Source organism: Micromonas pusilla, assembly GCF_000151265.4.
Source record: "Micromonas pusilla CCMP1545 genomic scaffold MICPUCscaffold_9, whole genome shotgun sequence".
Lineage (NCBI taxonomy): Eukaryota > Viridiplantae > Chlorophyta > Mamiellophyceae > Mamiellales > Mamiellaceae > Micromonas > Micromonas pusilla.
Genome location: NW_003315890.1, coordinates 1006666 through 1019345, shown reverse-complemented (window position 1 = coordinate 1019345; position 12680 = coordinate 1006666). Strand labels below are relative to the sequence as shown.

At 66.4% G+C, this 12680-nt stretch overlaps 9 protein-coding genes across 9 annotated transcripts; 3 read left to right on the top strand and 6 right to left on the bottom strand.

The window, feature by feature from the left end:
* Positions 1 to 126: 126 nt before the first annotated feature.
* On the bottom strand, positions 127 to 393 carry MICPUCDRAFT_60971 (uncharacterized protein; the record flags this gene model as incomplete). Its single annotated transcript, XM_003061021.1, has 1 exon — positions 127 to 393. One exon carries the CDS (start codon positions 391 to 393, stop codon positions 127 to 129), a length of 267 nt encoding a protein of 88 aa, XP_003061067.1.
* A 384-nt stretch (positions 394 to 777) lies between these two features.
* On the bottom strand, positions 778 to 1089 carry MICPUCDRAFT_60970 (uncharacterized protein; the record flags this gene model as incomplete). The annotated part of the gene is made up of 1 exon (XM_003061020.1): positions 778 to 1089. One exon carries the CDS (start codon positions 1087 to 1089, stop codon positions 778 to 780), a length of 312 nt encoding a protein of 103 aa, XP_003061066.1.
* Positions 1090 to 1409: 320 nt separating this feature from the next.
* On the top strand, positions 1410 to 2078 carry MICPUCDRAFT_60969 (histone H3; the record flags this gene model as incomplete). Its single annotated transcript, XM_003061286.1, has 1 exon — positions 1410 to 2078. The coding sequence occupies one exon, from the start codon at positions 1410 to 1412 to the stop codon at positions 2076 to 2078; it is 669 nt and encodes a 222-aa protein (XP_003061332.1).
* A 23-nt stretch (positions 2079 to 2101) lies between these two features.
* Positions 2102 to 4424, bottom strand: MICPUCDRAFT_48175 (ATP:ADP antiporter family). Its single transcript, XM_003061019.1, has 2 exons — positions 3827 to 4424; positions 2102 to 3642 (listed from the first exon to the last, which is right to left on the bottom strand). Exons 1-2 carry the CDS (start codon positions 4420 to 4422, stop codon positions 2295 to 2297), a joined length of 1944 nt encoding a protein of 647 aa, XP_003061065.1. The 5' UTR covers positions 4423 to 4424; the 3' UTR covers positions 2102 to 2294.
* A 1081-nt stretch (positions 4425 to 5505) lies between these two features.
* Positions 5506 to 7126, top strand: MICPUCDRAFT_19834 (uncharacterized protein; the record flags this gene model as incomplete). Its single annotated transcript, XM_003061285.1, has 2 exons — positions 5506 to 6359; positions 6511 to 7126. Coding segments are annotated over 2 exons (1470 nt in total), but the record flags the coding sequence as incomplete, so codon positions are not given.
* A 104-nt stretch (positions 7127 to 7230) lies between these two features.
* Positions 7231 to 8721, bottom strand: MICPUCDRAFT_60965 (uncharacterized protein; the record flags this gene model as incomplete). The annotated part of the gene is made up of 1 exon (XM_003061018.1): positions 7231 to 8721. One exon carries the CDS (start codon positions 8719 to 8721, stop codon positions 7231 to 7233), a length of 1491 nt encoding a protein of 496 aa, XP_003061064.1.
* Positions 8722 to 8833: 112 nt separating this feature from the next.
* MICPUCDRAFT_60964 (uncharacterized protein) lies at positions 8834 to 9613 on the bottom strand (the record flags this gene model as incomplete). Its single annotated transcript, XM_003061017.1, has 2 exons — positions 8834 to 8996; positions 9108 to 9613. 2 exons carry the CDS (start codon positions 9611 to 9613, stop codon positions 8834 to 8836), a joined length of 669 nt encoding a protein of 222 aa, XP_003061063.1.
* Positions 9614 to 9740: 127 nt separating this feature from the next.
* Positions 9741 to 11948, top strand: PF16 (central pair protein). The gene is made up of 3 exons (XM_003061284.1): positions 9741 to 9953; positions 10232 to 10550; positions 10728 to 11948. Exons 1-3 carry the CDS (start codon positions 9784 to 9786, stop codon positions 11763 to 11765), a joined length of 1527 nt encoding a protein of 508 aa, XP_003061330.1. The 5' UTR covers positions 9741 to 9783; the 3' UTR covers positions 11766 to 11948.
* Positions 11949 to 12115: 167 nt separating this feature from the next.
* MICPUCDRAFT_20105 (type II secretory pathway family protein) lies at positions 12116 to 12638 on the bottom strand (the record flags this gene model as incomplete). The annotated part of the gene is made up of 2 exons (XM_003061016.1): positions 12116 to 12149; positions 12466 to 12638. The coding sequence occupies 2 exons, from the start codon at positions 12636 to 12638 to the stop codon at positions 12116 to 12118; spliced, it is 207 nt and encodes a 68-aa protein (XP_003061062.1).
* Positions 12639 to 12680: the final 42 nt, after the last annotated feature.

Sequence of the window (12680 nt, the reverse complement as noted above, 5' to 3'; positions counted from 1 at the left end):
CTCAAGATAGACGAAATAGGTGCAATAGCCGCGTATGATAGTAGGTTGAACTGAATCAAGCGATTGGTCGGACAAGACGCCGAAATTCTCATTCACATCAAGACGCAGTCGCTACCGCTCTTCTTCTTATACTTCCCGCTCTTGCTCTTCCCCGGCTTCGCGCCCTTCTGCGCATTGCCGCCGCCGCCGGACGCGCGCGGCGTCGCGGTCGGCGTGCCCGTGGGACAGCACCACCGCGCGGGCGCGGGCGCGGCGCCCCAAACCGACGGCGACGGCGACTACGCGCTCGCCGTGGCGCTTCAGGCGGAGTTCGAGGCGGAGGAGGCTGAGGCGAACGCGCGGCGGCGCGCGGAGCGGCGGGAACGCGACGCGGAAGAGGCGCGTCATCGCCATGACGGGACGATGCGACGGGAACGGGAGAGGGAGGACGCCGCTGCCGCCGGCGGCGGCGGCAATGCGCAGAAGGGCGCGAAGCCGGGGAAGAGCAAGAGCGGGAAGTATAAGAAGAAGAGCGGTAGCGACTGCGTCTTGATGTGAATGAGAATTTCGGCGTCTTGTCCGACCAATCGCTTGATTCAGTTCAACCTACTATCATACGCGGCTATTGCACCTATTTCGTCTATCTTGAGCTATCCCACGCGTGGCGCGGGGTCGGTCACGTCGCTTTCCTTCTCGTCGACGCTCCGTCGCGTCTCCTCGGCGCCGTTCCGACGCGTCGTCCGTTCCAGTTCGTCCATCGTCGATTCAAAGGGGTAAAATACATTAATGTCCTCGTCGTCACGACCCCACCGCGGCCATCTGCTTCGTGAGCTCTTCGATGTCCTCGTTGCACTTCGCGATCGTGGCCTTGATCCCGTCGATCGCGCTCTTCGCGTCCGCGAACATCTGCTGCACCGTCGCCGCGTTGTTCGCCTCCATGTGCTGGAAGACGTCCTTCCCGAACGATTCCTTCGTCAATTGAATCTGACGCTCGTGGTACATGACCTCCGCCTGCTTCGCGGTGCGCAGGGAGAGTAAGCGCGTCGTCTCCGCGGCGGTGTACGCCGCGGACTGGATCGTCGCCCACCAGTCCGTGTTGGGAGCTGCCATGGCGTGTGGGATGCGGGAGAGGGCGCGGGGGTAAATGCTCTCGGGAACAGAATTCTGTTCGGGGCGAAGAGTCTCCAGATTTTCCGCGACGACCTGACCTTCTTCGTGTCGTGGAGAGCGGGCCGCGACGCCGCAGAGCGACGCGCGCCTCGGCGCGGTCGAGAACGCCGTCCGCGGTCGCGATGTCGATCGCGATCGCGTCCGGGACGTGCGCGCCGCGCGCGCGCGCGAGCGCGCGCGTGGGATGGCGCGACGCGCGCGGCGCGCCTCCGAGACGAACGGCGTCGTCGTCGTCGTCGTCCTCCTCTTCCTCCTCCGCGATGTCGACGACGACGACGACGACGATGCGTCGCGTCGTTCGCGTCTTCGCCGGCGCGAAGGGCGGCGGCGGAAAGAAGTCCACCCCGCCGGGAGCGAACCCGTTCGGCGACCTCGCGTCGCTGAAGTCGTCCTTGCCCGCGGCGTCGAACGCCGCGAAGGAGGCCACCGAGCGGTCGTCGTCGTCGTCGTCGTCCTTTTCGTCGATGACGCGGATGAGCGAGTCCGACGCCGTCGCCGCGCTGTCCAAAGGCGGCGCGATGAAAGCCGAGCGCGCGAAGTCAAAATCATCGAAGACCACCGCCGCGCCGACGCGAGGCGGCGGCGCGAAGAAGCCCCCCAACGCGATCGGCGCGGGCGCGGGCGCGAGCGTCGGCGTCGACATCGCCGCGCAGAGAGTCCGCGTCGGCGTCACGCGGAGCGGCACGAAGGGAAAGACCGTCACCGTGATCGACGCGTTCGCGCCGCCGGGGGGGAAAGACGCCGCGAAGGAGATCGCGCAGAAATTTAAGAAGGTGCTCGGGTGCGGCGGGAGCGTCGCGGAGAACGGCGCGATGACGTTCCAGGGCGACGTCGCGGCGACGGTGATGGAGATGTTACGCGCCATGGGGTACGCGTCCGCGACGCAGACGGGCGGGCCGGGCGCGAACGCGCCGAAGAAGAAGAAGTGAAGCGAAGCGAAGCGAAGTGATGATGAGCGCACTGTAGTAGGATGTAATGTAGGGAGCATAACGTAACGTACGTGTACCGTACCGCGTGACAGAGACGAGCGCGACCAGTGCGTACGCGTTCCAATCTGCCGGCGACGACAAAACAAAGTAACCTTAAGGTTGACAAAAATACATCCGTCGACTTCCCCCCCGCCGCCCGTCGCGGTCGCCGTCTCATCACGCCACCGCGGGCGACGCCGCGTCCTCGTCCAAATCGTCCAACCGCGCGTGAACCCGCTCCAGCTCCGCGCCGTGCATCCTATCGAGCCTCCGCACCGCCCACAGCCACAGCAACACGATCGACGTGTGTCCCGCCGCGAGCAACGGCAGCGAAGCGACGATGGTGCCGAAGAATAGCAAAAACCCCTGCTGAAGCATGCTCCCGCCCGTCTTCCCCACCTGCGCGCCGAGGACGTCCACGGCGGCTTTGCCTTTCGTCTTGGACTCCTCGTCGAGGGTGATGTAGACCATCTCCTCCGCGGGTTTGAAGAGCGAAAATTTAGCGGCGCGTTCCATGACGTACAACACCGCGCCGCCCCACGCGAGGTATGTCAACAGAGGCGCGCCGTGCACGAGCATCCCTCTGGACGCCAGCCATATCGAACACCCGAAGAAGCTCCACCCCGCGATCGCGCTGAACTTTGGCGTCACGGACAGCGTCCCGGCCCAGCCGAGGGTTTTGAACAGCCACGGCGCCATGATCATGAGGAAGCACGTCAGGCAGCCGCTGCCGAGCTGGACGTCGCCCATGAACGCGCTGTACGCGTGCGGCTCCGGGTGTAATATCCTCAGCTGCCCCTTCCACGCCACCTGGAATAAGATGCTGCTCAGGCCTTGGCAGATGGACATCACCGCGAGGCACAGCACCTCGGGCGTGCGCGCGACGAATTTCAGCGCGTCGATCAAGCCCGTCTTGTCCTTTTTGGGCTTTCTCCCCGCGGCGACCCTCGCCTGATCCTTCGCGTGATCCTCCCTCGCCTTCAACGCCGCGGCCTGGTCGAGGTCGTACTGCTTCCCTCCGTCCGCGTCGTGCGCGCGCTTCATGATGTACGCGTGCGTCAACCCGATCCCGACGCAGCACGCGAACGCGATGGACATCAGGATGTTGAGCTTCACGCTCCACGCCTCTTTGGCGGTGAGATGCGTCCACCCGCCGTAGCTCGAGACCCAACGCACGATCACGCCGCTGCTCGCCTGCGCGACGTTCGCGCCGACGCCGAGGAGCGGGTAGATGATCCCCGCGTCCTCGAGCCGCGTCGTCTCGTTCGCCATCCCCCAGAACAGCAGCGAGAGCATCACGTCTCCCCACATCTCGCTCGCGACGTAAAACAACGAGTAGACCCAATTGGTGAGCACGGCGACCCCGCCGGCGAGGCCGGCGGGGAGGCCCGCGGCGACGGACGCGCCGAACGCGGTCGGATGCAGCGCGTCGATGTTCGGGTACAGCACGAGCGTGAAGACGGCGAAGAAGGTCATGAAGAACGCGAGGAAGATGTAGAAGAGCTTCTCGCGGCCCCATCGTTGGCTGAGGGTCGTTCCATACAAAGCGACGTCGGGGTGGAGTTGAAAGGCGTCAGATGAAGTTGAAAGGCGTCGAGGGCGGGGATTGAAAGCGAGAGCTGGGCGGAGAGACGCGCCAGGAAAAGTCCTTAAGGATCGGCGTTCACCACGCCAACGCGATCGTATGGGGACCAGTGTATAGAACGCACCTGAACTTCGCGAAGACGGCGACGAAGGTGAGCGACGCGGGCAACACGGCGTACACGGTGAGATACGGGATCTGCTCCGCGCCGCCGAACGCGGTGACGACGAGCGCGTCTCTGAGCGCGTCGAGGACGCCGTTCGCGAGCGCCATCCAGTAGAACATGATCGCCATGGGGATCAGCTTCCCCCACAAGCCGTCGAGGGGTTTCAGGAATCTCGCGATCGGGTTGCGATCGGGTTGCTTCATCGACGTCGTCGACGACGCGTCGCCGCCGCTCGACGGCGACGACGCCGTCGCGACGATCGAGCCCCCGCGCGGCGGCGACGACGGATCATCCTGTTCCGCGCGGCGCGGCGCCGGCGCCGGCGCGAACGCCGCGGCGATCGCGGCGGCGGCGCGGGGACGCCGCGGCGTGGAGACGACGCGCGGCGACGACGCGCGGCGAGCGCCCGCCGCTCGCGCGACGTCGACGCGCGCGGCGGCGACCGGCGTCGGCGTCGTCGCGTCGCGCGGGGTCCTCGCGCGAACGGAAAACGACGCGGGCGACGACGCGCGCGGCGTCCTCCGCGACGTCGCGAACGCCGCGACGGGGCGGCGCATGAGCGGCCGCGACGACGCCGCGAGCGCCGCGGACGCCGTCGCCGGCGTCGTCGACGTCTGCATCATCTTTCCTGCGCGACGTCAAATAAAAAAATCTGCGCCGAGGAGGCAGAGATCGCCCTCCCGCGCGCGCCTTCAAACGCGTCCGCGCGCGAGACTTCAGCGCCGGATCTTCCGTTCGAGGCCTATCGTTCGAGGACCGAAGCGAGAGCGCGACGCCGGAGCCCGGGAAGGCGTGCGGTGCGCGTCCGCGAGTGGCCGCCGTCGGAGAGGTTCTGTTCAAACGCAGGTTAAATAATTAACAGCGCGCAAAAAAAATTGATATCCAGCGGTCAAGGTGATCGGTCGTGTGGGTGAACGTTTTTGGGTGAACGTTTTTGTTGACCGACAGATTTGATACCGGCGCGAAACGAAACCCTCCGGCGAGGGCTTCGGCGGTCCTCAATCGATAAGACGCGGCGCTCGGGGGACGACGCTCATCAGTCCAACGCGCGCGCCTCACGCGACGCTCACACCTCCATGTCCGTCACCGGAGTTCGCGGTGACACCACGATGGCGTTCTCGCGCTCGATCGGCAGGGCCCTCCGCGGAGGCGTCGCCTCGCGTCGCGCGAGCGTCGCCGTCCGCGCGACGACCGCGTCGACGCGTCATCATCACCAACATCGTCATCACGCCGCCCTCCCGCTCTTCCCCCGCCTCGCTCGCGGCGCCGCAAACGCCGCGTCCGCGCTCCCGTCCTTCTCCGCGCGTCATCCGCGCGTCCTCGCGTCCCTCGCGCCGTCGCGCGGCGCGTCCCACGCGCCGCGCGCGGCGACGGCGGGCACGGCCGCGAGCGCGGACGACGTCGCGGCCGCGACCGCGGCCGCCGCGGCGCAGGGCGACGTCGTGCGCGCGCTGAAGCAATCGAAGAAGGACGGCGCCGACGTCAGCAAGGCGGACGTCGACGCCGCGGTCGCGAAGCTGAAGGAGCTGAAGGCTACCGCGGAGGCGCTCGCGGACCCGGAGGCCGCGGCGAAGGCGGCGGCGAAGGCGGCGGCGGCGGACGCCGCGAAGGCCAAGCCCAAGGCGGGCGCGGAGGTTGGCGTCACGCCGAAATCCGAAGACTTCTCGCGCTGGTACCTCGACGTCATCCGCGAGTGCGAGCTCGCGGACTACGGCCCCGCGCGAGGCACGATGGTCATACGCCCGTACGGGTACGCGCTCTGGGAGGGCATTCAGCGTTGGATGGACGCGAAGTTTAAGACCACGGGCGTCGAGAACGCGTACTTTCCGCAGCTCATCCCGTATTCGTTCATCACGAAGGAGGCGTCGCACGTGGAAGGGTTCTCCCCGGAGCTCGCGGTCGTGACGCAGGGCGGCGGGAAGACGCTCGAGGAGCCGCTCGTGGTGCGTCCGACGTCCGAGACGATCGTGAACCACATGTTCTCGCAGTGGATTCAGTCCTACCGCGACCTGCCGCTGCTGATGAATCAGTGGGCGAACGTCCATCGGTGGGAGATGCGCACGCGGCCGTTCATTCGCACGCTCGAGTTTCTGTGGCAGGAGGGGCACACCGCGCACGCGACCGCGGAGGAGGCGGAGGAGCGCGCGGTGCAGATGATCGACGTGTACCGCGAGTTTGCCGAGGACGTCGCCGCGATGCCGGTGATCGTCGGCCGTAAATCGCGCGTCGAGACGTTCGCGGGGGCGAATAACACGTACACGATCGAGGCGATGATGGGGGATAAGCGAGCGCTGCAGGCGGGGACGTCGCATAACCTCGGGCAAAACTTCGCAAAGGCGTTCGACACGACGTTCCTGGACGAGAACGGGAAAACGCAGCACGTGCATCAGAGCTCGTGGGGCGTCAGCACGCGGCTCATCGGCGGGATCATCATGACCCACGGCGACGACGTCGGCTTACGGCGCGTTCTATACACTGGTCCCCATACGACCGCGTTCGCGTGGTGAACGCCGTTTCTTAAGGACTTTTGCCGTCGTGTCTCTCCGCTCACCCCTCGCTTTCAATCCCCGCCCTCGGCGCCTTTCAACGCCCACTGACGCCTTTCAACTCCACCCCGCCATCGCCTTGTATGGAACGACCCTAAGGCTCCCGCCCGCGCTCGCGCCGATCCAAGTCGTCGTCGTCCCCATCGCGCAGAAGAACAAGGACAAGGAGTCCGTGAACGCCGCCGCGAGCGCGGTCGTGAAGACGCTGACGGACGCGGGCGTCCGCGTCAAGCTCGACGACGACGAGAGGAACTCGCCGGGGTGGAAGTTCGCGCAGTGGGAGATGAAGGGGGTACCGATTCGCGTCGAGATCGGCCCGAAAGACGTCGCGAACGACGCGTGCGTGCTCGCGCGGAGGGACAAGCCCGGGAAGGAAGGGAAGGAGTTCGGCGTCTCCGTGGAACCGAGCGCGCTCGTCGGTAAAGTCCGGGAGACGTTGGCGGACGTCCAGAGCGCGCTGTTGAGCGAGGCGAGAGCGTTTAGGGACGAGAACATCGTGGACGTGACGTCGTACGAAGAACTCAAAGCAGCGATCGACGCGGGGAAGTGGGCCAGAGGGGGATGGGAAGGCAGCGACGCGGACGAGGAGAAGGTGAAGGAGGACACCGGCGCGACGATTCGGTGCTTTCCGTTCGACCAGCCCGCGGGGCCGCACACGTGTTTGATGACCGGCGTCGAGGCGAAGGAGGTGTGCCTCTTCGCGAAGTCGTATTAAAGTATTTACGTTCGATCGATGTTAAAAACGTATGCCTTCGTTCCGTTACACGTACATATCGTTCCGTACGTTCATCTCGCGTTCTTCGTCTCGTTCGCGTTCGTTCACCACGGCCCGCGGCGCCTGCGCGGGCACTCGTCCCTCCTGTGACCAAACTCTCCGCAATGGAAGCATCCGACGTCCGGACAGTCCCGCAAGAAATGTTCGCGGCTCCCGCACTGAAGACAACCCGATGAAGGGTTTGGTCGCTCCCTGCAGAAGCGACTTTCGTGACCCCGTTTGCCGCACCTAAAGCACGTGGCGTCGGGACACGCACCGCTTAAGTGTCCGGAGCGGCCGCACGAGCGACAGTTCGCGAGAGGGCAGCGGCTCACGTGGTGACTCGGATCACCGCACTTTGGACATTCGACGACCGCGTTGGGGACCTGATACCGGTCTACTCGTACGAGCGCTTTCGCCGGGGCGGGTCTCCACGATTTAGCCGCGACTATCACGCCGTCGCCGCGATCGTCGACTGTCTCGAAAATCAGTCGTCCGTTCGAAGCCTCGCAAAACGCTTTAAGTTTCATCCTCCTGACGAGATCTATCGTCTCCGGCATCTCCGCGTGCAACTCCGAAATGAATCCTTTGTTCAGGCGACCGCCGTGGCGTTCGACGACGTCGAGAAGCTTCGCGATCGCCCTCTCGAGAAGATCACGCGGAGGAGGGGAGGGATCATATTGGCCGCCGCGTCGCGTTTCCTCGGCCGGGGGAGCGGGTCTCGTCGGCGGCCCGCGACGGTCGTACCTGTCGTTGTCCAAGTCGCCGGCGCCGGCGCCGTTCGCACCCTCGGCCCGAGCCCACGCCGCGATCTCGTCGCGCCCGCCCTCCATCGCGGCGCGCGTCACCGCTCTCTGATCCCACGGCGCGCCGTTCGCGCGCGCCCACCTCATAACGTCGAACTGCCCGTGCCTCGCGGCGTCGACGCATGTCCGCTCGTTCCACGGAAACGCGTTCGCGCGGAGCCACTTGAGGACGCTGAGCTGTCCGCACCGCGCCGCCGCGGCGTTAGTCTCGTCGTCGCGCGCGAGGCACTCGAGCAGCGGGCCGAGGGTCTCGTGCGTCTTCGCGACGCTCGAGAGGTCGGGCCCGCCTTCGCCTTCGTCGCGCGGGGAGGCGTCTCTCTCGTCCCTCGGATCTCCTCCCTCGCGCGCCCTCTCCGCGCGCCGTCGCTTCGCGCCCTTCCGCGGGCCGTGGCCGTCGCCGCGGGCGCGCGCGCCGTCGCCGTGGCCGTCGCCGGTCGGATCTCGCTCGATCTCCTCCCGCGCGCCGTCGCCGCGCCCCGAGCCCGCGATCTCGCGATCCCGTCGTCGAACCCGCGGGTCCGCGGGCGAGGCGGCGGCGGCGGCGGCGGCGGCGGCGCCGCGCGCGTCGTCGTCGTCGTCGCCTTCGCCCGCGTCGTCGCCAGCCGTCGCGTCAGACTCGCGCTCCGGCGTCGGCGCGTCGAACGTCGTCACCGCCGTCCGCTTGTTCCAGTAGTACGTCTCCCCTTCCGCTTCGACGCGGAACCAATCGTGGGGGAGGCCGGGGCAGCGCGTGCAGACGCCTCGGACCATCGTCCGCGCGCGCGCGGCGAAGGGCGAGGGTCTTTGAGAGAGACGGCTACTTCGTTTTTTTCATCACGTTTTTTTTTTAAAGCTTTCTGTTTCTACTCGCGCACAGCTGTGCTCACATGTTCGGATACTCCGGGTGGACCCGCTGCTTGTAGTTGGACATCCCGGACCACACGTTCCCGTCCTTTCGCAGCCAATGCACGATCTCCAGTCTGCCTTCGCTCGCGGCGGCGCCGATGGCGCACGGAGAAAACGGCCAGCCGCGCGCGCGGAGCCACCTGAGGGCCAATCAATACACGGGTCAGCTGAAAGGAGACGCGATCAAATGTTGAAACCGAGGGGTGGGTGAAAAACGTTCTGTTCGCGCGCGATCGCGAGACAGAACGCACTTGAGGGTCTCGAAGTGCCCGTGCTCCGCCGCGCGCTCCACCGGCGTCGGGTCGTCGCGCGGCATCTTCGGGAACTCGCGCAGCAGCCATCGCAGGCCGTGGAGGTCGTCCTCGCGCGCGGCGAAGACGATCGCCTGTCGCAAATCCTCGGCGGTGCGCACCGCGGCGTAGCGAACCTTGAGCGTCGCGGTCGACGGGCGCGGCGGGCGCGACGCGCGCGGCGGCTCGAACTCGTGCGGCGGCGGCGTCCACGGGCCGTCCGCGGGCACGACGGGCAGCGCGTCGAACGGCGCGATGTGCCTGTTATCCCATCTCGATTCCATCGTCGCGCGCGGCGGCGGCGGCGGCGGCGGCGGCGGGTGTGACGCGCGGCGCGCGCGTCGTAACTCCTCCCCGTTCGCGTCGTCCGAGGTTGGAAGTCCGAGGCTCGGGGAAGGTTTCCGTACTACGTACGGAACTTCGTACTCGTTTCGTATGCTCAAACAGTATAAAACGCCGTGCCCCATACCAAATCCGTCTCCTCCCGCGCGACGAGCGCCTTCGTTCCAAACATTTCGCGACCCCCCGAGCGCGCGCGCGCTCCGCGAACACAATCCCCACGCGCGGCGTCGACGCGCGCGCCCACCACCCGACCCCGCGCCCCGCGCTTACGTACCTCCTCTTGAACCCGGGTACGATGGCGGCCACGCGCGCGGTCCTGCAGGTCTTCGAGAAGTACCAGAAAGATCGCGTCGCGTTCGTGCAGACGGTCGCCGAGCTCGCGACGCGACCGCAAAACGTCGAGCCCATGCAGAGCGCGGGCGTCATGGCGCTCCTTCGTCCGCTGCTGTTGGACAACGTCCCGAGGTGCGAAGGAAGAGAACACCCGCTGATACGTTTAACGCGCGCTCGCGGAGGGGCGCGCGGCGGCGTCGCGGCGCGCCATGCGGCGCGCGCGGCGTCGCGCGCGCGCGTCGATCCGCGATCGCGCCCGCCCCAAAAATGGCACGCCGTCGCGTCGCCGCGCAATTCTCTGACCCCCGCCCACCGATTCTCTCTCCCGCCTCCGCGCGCGCCGCCTCCCGCTCACCTCCCCATCCATCCATCCCTCCCTCCCTCCCTCGCCGCTCCCGTCCGCGCGATAGCATCCAACAGTCCGCGGCGATCGCGCTCGGAAGGCTCGCCAACTACAGCGACCACCTCGCGGAGGCGGTCGTGAGCAACGAGATCCTCCCACAGCTCGTCTACTCGCTCAGCGAACAGAACCGATTCTACAAACAAGCCGCAGCGTTCGTACTCCGCGCCGTCGCGAAGCACTCCCCGCCGCTCGCGCAGGCTGTCGTGGACTCTGGCGCGCTCGACTCTCTCGTGCAGTGCCTCGAGGAGTTCGACCCGGGCGTCAAGGAGAGCGCGGCGTGGGCGTTGGGATACGTCGCGGGCCACAACGCGGATCTCGCCGCGACGGTGGGTCTATCTATCTATCACTGGTCCCCATACGACGGCGTCGGCGTGGTGAACGCCGTTCCTTAAGGACTTTGCCCGCCGTTTCTCTCCGCCCATCCCTCGCTTTCAATCCCGACACGCCGCGATGCCTTTCAACTCCGCCACTGACGCCTTTCAACGCCTTTCAATGACCCTCAGGTGGTGGAGGCTGGCGCGGTGCCGCTCCTCGTGTTGTGCGTGCAGGAGCCCGAGCTGTCGTTGAAACGCATCGCGGCGAGCTCGCTGTCGGACATCGCGAAGCACACGCCGGAGATGGCGCAGGCGGTCGTCGACGCCGGCGCGATCGCGTATCTCGCGCCGCTGATCGTGTCCCCCGACGCCAAGCTGAAGCGACAGGTGTGCGCGGCGTTGGGGCAAGTCGCGAAGCACTCGGTGGATCTCGCGGAGGTTGTCGTGGAGGCGGAGATCTTCCCGAACATCCTCATGTGTCTGAAGGACGTCGACGGGTTCGTGCGGAAGCACGCGGCGACGTGCATCCGGGAGGTGGCGAAGCACACGCCGGAGCTCGCGCAGCTCATCGTCAGCAACGGCGGCGTCGGCGCGCTCGTGGATTACGTCCACGAGTCGGAGAGCAACAACCGACTGCCGGGGATCATGGCGCTCGGGTACGTCGCCGCGTTTTCGGAGACGCTCGCGACGGCGGTGATCGCGTCCAAGGGGATCGCGCCGCTGTACGCCGCGCTCGTGGAAGAGCCGGAGGATCACATCAAGTCCGCGAGCGCGTGGAGCTTGGGGCAGATTGGGCGGCACACGCCGGATCACGCCAAGGCGGTGGCGGACGCCGGCGCGCTATCGAAGCTCGTCGCCGTCGGCGCCAACCCGCGGAGCTCGGACGACTTGAAGACGAAGTGCGTGCGATCGCTGCGTTTTATCATCGAGAAGCTCACGGACTTGAGGGCGCTGGATAAGACGCTGCAGAACCGCGAGCTGCCGCACGAGATTGTGCGGTACGTCGTGCATCAGATATCCAAGGTGCTGCCGAACGATCCGCAGGGGCGGCACGATTTCGTCGTCGGCGGCGGGCTCGCCGCGTGCCAAGCCCTGGACGCGGAGGCGGGGACGGCGTTGAAGGAGTACGTGGACATCATCAAGAGCTGCTACCCGGAGGAGATTGTGCAGTATTATTCGCCGACGTACGCGACGCAGCTGCTCGAGAAGTTGGAGGTTACGGCGTGAGAGGCGGCGGTCGGGGAGAGAGGAGGAGGAGGAGGACGATCGAGTCGCGGGCGAATGAATTGAATGATGACGACGGCGCGGCGGCGGCGGCGAAGGGCGAGAGAAGAGATGATCTCGCGGCGAGGAGAGTATTTACGCGCTCGGGCGGCCTTGTACTTGTAACGGCGTCTGAGACTTTAGAGCGAACGAAACGAAACGGAACGAATCGAAACGAAACGCGCGACGATCGACGACGCGTGAAGTCTAATACTGTTCTCCTTTTCATTTCGCCAATTCAATCCGCGGCCAAACGCCTCTCCCTAACACCCCCATCCTTCCTCCGTCGACCCCGCGTCCTCCGTTCGCGCCGTCTACGCGGCGAGGATGATGTTATTGATCGGAATGCTGCGAGAGGAGCGAACGAGCGCGGGGACGTCAGTCGCGCGAACGGTCGATCGCGGCGCGAAAGCTCGAGAGGGGGAAACGACGCGCGGAATAATTAATCGTGACGAACGAGGCGACGCGCCGCGGGCGCGCGATCGGTCGATCGATCGGTCGGTCCACCTCGCCCCCCCTTCCTCCGCGCGCGCGGCGATCGCGGCGCACGAGGAGGAACGAAGACGCGACGCGACGCGCGAGGGACGACGACGACGACGACGACGATGAAGAGGGAGAGGAAGAGGAAGAGGAGGACGGAGATCGCGCGAGGACGGCGACGCACAAGATGAGCTTCACGAAGAACCCGACGAACCCCATCACGATGAACCCCATCCCCGTTCGAAGCGCCACCTTGCTGAACTCCTTCTTGTCCGGCTTCGTGCACTTGCGGATGAGACGGATGGAGTCCTTCGCGAACTCCTTCGCGGGCTTGTACGCGAAGTCGGCGACTTCCATGGCGCGCGAGGGTTTATGGCGACGCGCGGGGGGGGCGCGGGC

Excerpts from the sequence above, each read along its gene's own strand:
- MICPUCDRAFT_48175 (XM_003061019.1), bottom strand. The coding sequence starts at position 4,422 with ATGCGCCGCCCCGTCGCGGCGTTCGCGACGTCGCGGAGGACGCCGCGC. Across the intron at positions 3,643-3,826 it reads GCCGTCTTCGCGAAGTTCAG|CCAACGATGGGGCCGCGAGA; the intron begins GTGCGTTCTATA and ends AACGACCCTCAG.
- PF16 (XM_003061284.1), top strand. The coding sequence starts at position 9,784 with ATGGCGGCCACGCGCGCGGTCCTGCAGGTCTTCGAGAAGTACCAGAAA. Across the intron at positions 9,954-10,231 it reads CTGTTGGACAACGTCCCGAG|CATCCAACAGTCCGCGGCGA; the intron begins GTGCGAAGGAAG and ends TCCGCGCGATAG. Across the intron at positions 10,551-10,727 it reads ACGCGGATCTCGCCGCGACG|GTGGTGGAGGCTGGCGCGGT; the intron begins GTGGGTCTATCT and ends AATGACCCTCAG.